General features: G+C 45.0%; 1 protein-coding gene across 1 annotated transcript in view; it reads right to left on the bottom strand.

Annotated features, from left to right (window-relative positions):
* The window catches only part of LOC107621033, a 4252-nt gene extending 1997 nt beyond the window's left edge, over positions 1–2255 (bottom strand). Inside the window, exons 1-2 of the mRNA XM_016323082.1 lie at positions 1941–2255; positions 39–1850 (exon numbers count right to left, since the gene is read on the bottom strand). Of these exons, the coding sequence (XP_016178568.1) occupies positions 39–1850; positions 1941–2255 (2127 nt within the window). The remainder of the gene's footprint in view (positions 1–38; positions 1851–1940) is intronic.

The raw sequence follows: 2832 nt of genomic DNA, 5'->3' as shown, positions 1-2832 counted from the left end.
CTGACTTCTACTGGAATGAGCGCTTCTGCGCCATATACCAATTTGAAGGGAGTTTCCCCTGTGGCAGATTGGATGCTGGTGTTGTAACTCCATAGAATTTCTGGAATGAGGTCGGCCCACTCCCCTTTAGCTTCGCCGAGTTTTTTCTTTAATCCCTGCAAGATAATTCTGTTAGCTGATTCAACTTGTCCGTTCGTTTGCGGGTGGTCTACTGAGCTGAAGTGATGTTTGATGTTAAAATTTGTCAGAAAAGTGGCGAGCTTATGATCTGTAAATTGTCTCCCGTTATCCGAGATTATCTCTCGTGGGATACCGTATCTGCATATGATATTTTTCCATATAAAGGATCGCACTTTTTCTGCTGTTATGTGTGCTAGTGGTTGTGCTTCTATCCACTTGGAGAAATAATCAATTGATACTAAGAGGAACTTTACCTGGCCTGGCGCTTTCGGAAAGGGTCCGAGGATATCCAATCCCCACCTATCGAAAGGCCAGCTTACCTCTATGGTATGGAGCTCCTCGGCTGGGGTCTCTGAGAGGGTGGCATGCTTTTGACAATTATCACATGCTTTAACTTTTGTGATGCAGTCCCGTTTTACCGTCGGCCAATAGTATCCTGTTCGCAAGATCTTCGTTGCTAATGCTCGGCCGCCGATATGGTTGCCACAGACTCCTTCATGGGTTTCAGCCATAACCTCCTCGGCTTCCTCTTTGCTGATGCACTTGAGCAATGGTTGTGAATGTCCTCGCCTGTATAAGGTGTTTCCGAGCACTGTATAGAAGCTTGCTCTTCTTCTAAAGAGCGGCAAGTTCGGCTCACCTTTTAGAATGGTGCCTGTATTGATGTAATCGAAAAAAGGTGTTCGCCAATCTGAGGCCTGTGTAATACTTAAAATTGTTTCTTGCTCAAAACTTGGTTTGTCAAGTGTTAGCTGGGACAGTGCCGATGTGTTTTCGGCTTGCTGTGTTGTGGCTAACTTAGATAACACATCGGCCCTGGTGTTTTGTTCTCGGTTTACATGGATAATATCAAATTCTTTAAATTTTGAAATTAGATCCTTTGTTATGAGCCAATATTTCTCTAACAAAGGATCTTTTACCTGAAATTCGCCCTTTATTTGATGTACCACTAAGGAAGAGTCGCAGTAGGCTGTTATTCGAGGTATTTGTAGCTGTAGGGCGAGCTTTAGTCCAGCAAGTAGGGCCTCATATTCTGCCTGATTGTTGCTTGCGTTGAAGCGGAACTGTAGTGACTGCTCGGCCACCACCTTGTCTCCTTCTTTTAGTAGTATCCCTGCGCCACTGCCTTCTTTGTTTGACGCTCCATCCACATGTATGCTCCAACTGACCTCTCTATTATGTGTGTCTTTAGTCATCTCTGATATAAAGTCGGCTAGCACCTGTGACTTCAGTGTTTTCCTTGGTTCGTATTGGATGTCGAACTCGGAGAGCTCAACCGACCACTTTATCAATCTGCCGGCGAGCTCGGGTCTGGTTAATATCTGCCTCAGCGGTTGGTCTGTTCGTACTATGATTGTGTGGCTCTGAAAATAGTGCCGCAGTCTTCTTGCTGTGGTAATTAGTGCTACCGCCAGTTGTTCTATCTTCGGGTACCTTGTTTCTGTTGGTTGTAGCACCCTACTGATGAAGTATACTGGGCTTTGCTTTCTTCCTGTTTCTGTTACTAAAACCGAGCTTACAGCATGGTTGGATACTGATAGGTATAAATACAGCGGCTTACCTGTCTCTGGTCTTTGGAGGATTGGTGGTGTTGTGAGGTGTTGTTTAAGTTCGGAAAAAGCGTTCTCACATTCGTCTGTCCAGTTGAACTTCTTGCCTTTAGAGAATGTCTAGAAAAAGTGATAAGATCGGTTTGCCACTGCGGGTAGGAAACGTGATAGAGCAGCTATTCGTCCTGCGAGTTGCTAGACTTCCTTTACTGTTTTTGGGCTTGTCATGTTCAGTACGGCCTTGCACTTTTCTGGGTTGGCCTCGATGCCTCGAGATGTTAACATGAATCCCAGGAACTTCCCTCCTTGTACTCCGAACTCACATTTGTCTGGATTGAGTCTCATGTTATATGCTCGGAGTTGTCTGAAGATTTCTATTAAGTCGTCACAGTGTGACCCCTGCATAGGTGTTTTTGCTACCATGTCATCTACATAGACCTCCATATTGCGGCCTATCTGTTGTTGGAATACCTTGTCCATTAGCCTTTGATATGTCGCACCTGCATTCTTTAGGCCAAAGGGCATTACCTTGTAACAAAAATTCCCATGTTCTGTTATAAAAGCTGTTTTGCTTTGGTCTTCTGGGTGCATTAGAATCTGGTTATAGCCAGAGTATGCATCCATAAAACTCAAAGCTTTGAAACCAGAGGCGTTATCAACTAATTTATCAATGCAAGGCAGTGGATATGCATCTTTGGGGCAAGCTTTATTTAAGTTTGTAAAGTCGACGCACATGCGCCATTTACCTGAGCTCTTCCTTACCATTACCACGTTAGACATCCATGTGGTGAAGCGAATCTCTCTGATGGAAGCCTGCATTGAGGAGCTTCTGGGTTTCTTCGAGTGCTGCTTGTTTTTTCTCTTCTTCGAGGTTCCTTTTCTTCTGTGCAACTGGTCGGACTGTTTTGTCAATCGCTAGCTTGTGGCAGATGACCGCTGGATTTATTTCGGGCATGTCGTCTGGCGTCCATGCGAAAAGGTCGGCGTTCTGACGTAGTATGTGAATGAGTCTTGCTCGGTCTGCCCCTTCTAAGGCTTCTCCAACATATGTGCATTGGTTGTCATCTGCTGTTAGTGTTACTTGTTGAAGATTGTCCGCTGG

This window comes from Arachis ipaensis, chromosome B10 (assembly GCF_000816755.2).
Source record: "Arachis ipaensis cultivar K30076 chromosome B10, Araip1.1, whole genome shotgun sequence".
NCBI lineage: Eukaryota > Viridiplantae > Streptophyta > Magnoliopsida > Fabales > Fabaceae > Arachis > Arachis ipaensis.
Note: the sequence above shows the minus strand (reverse complement) of the source record. Positions and strands in the feature narration are given on the sequence as shown.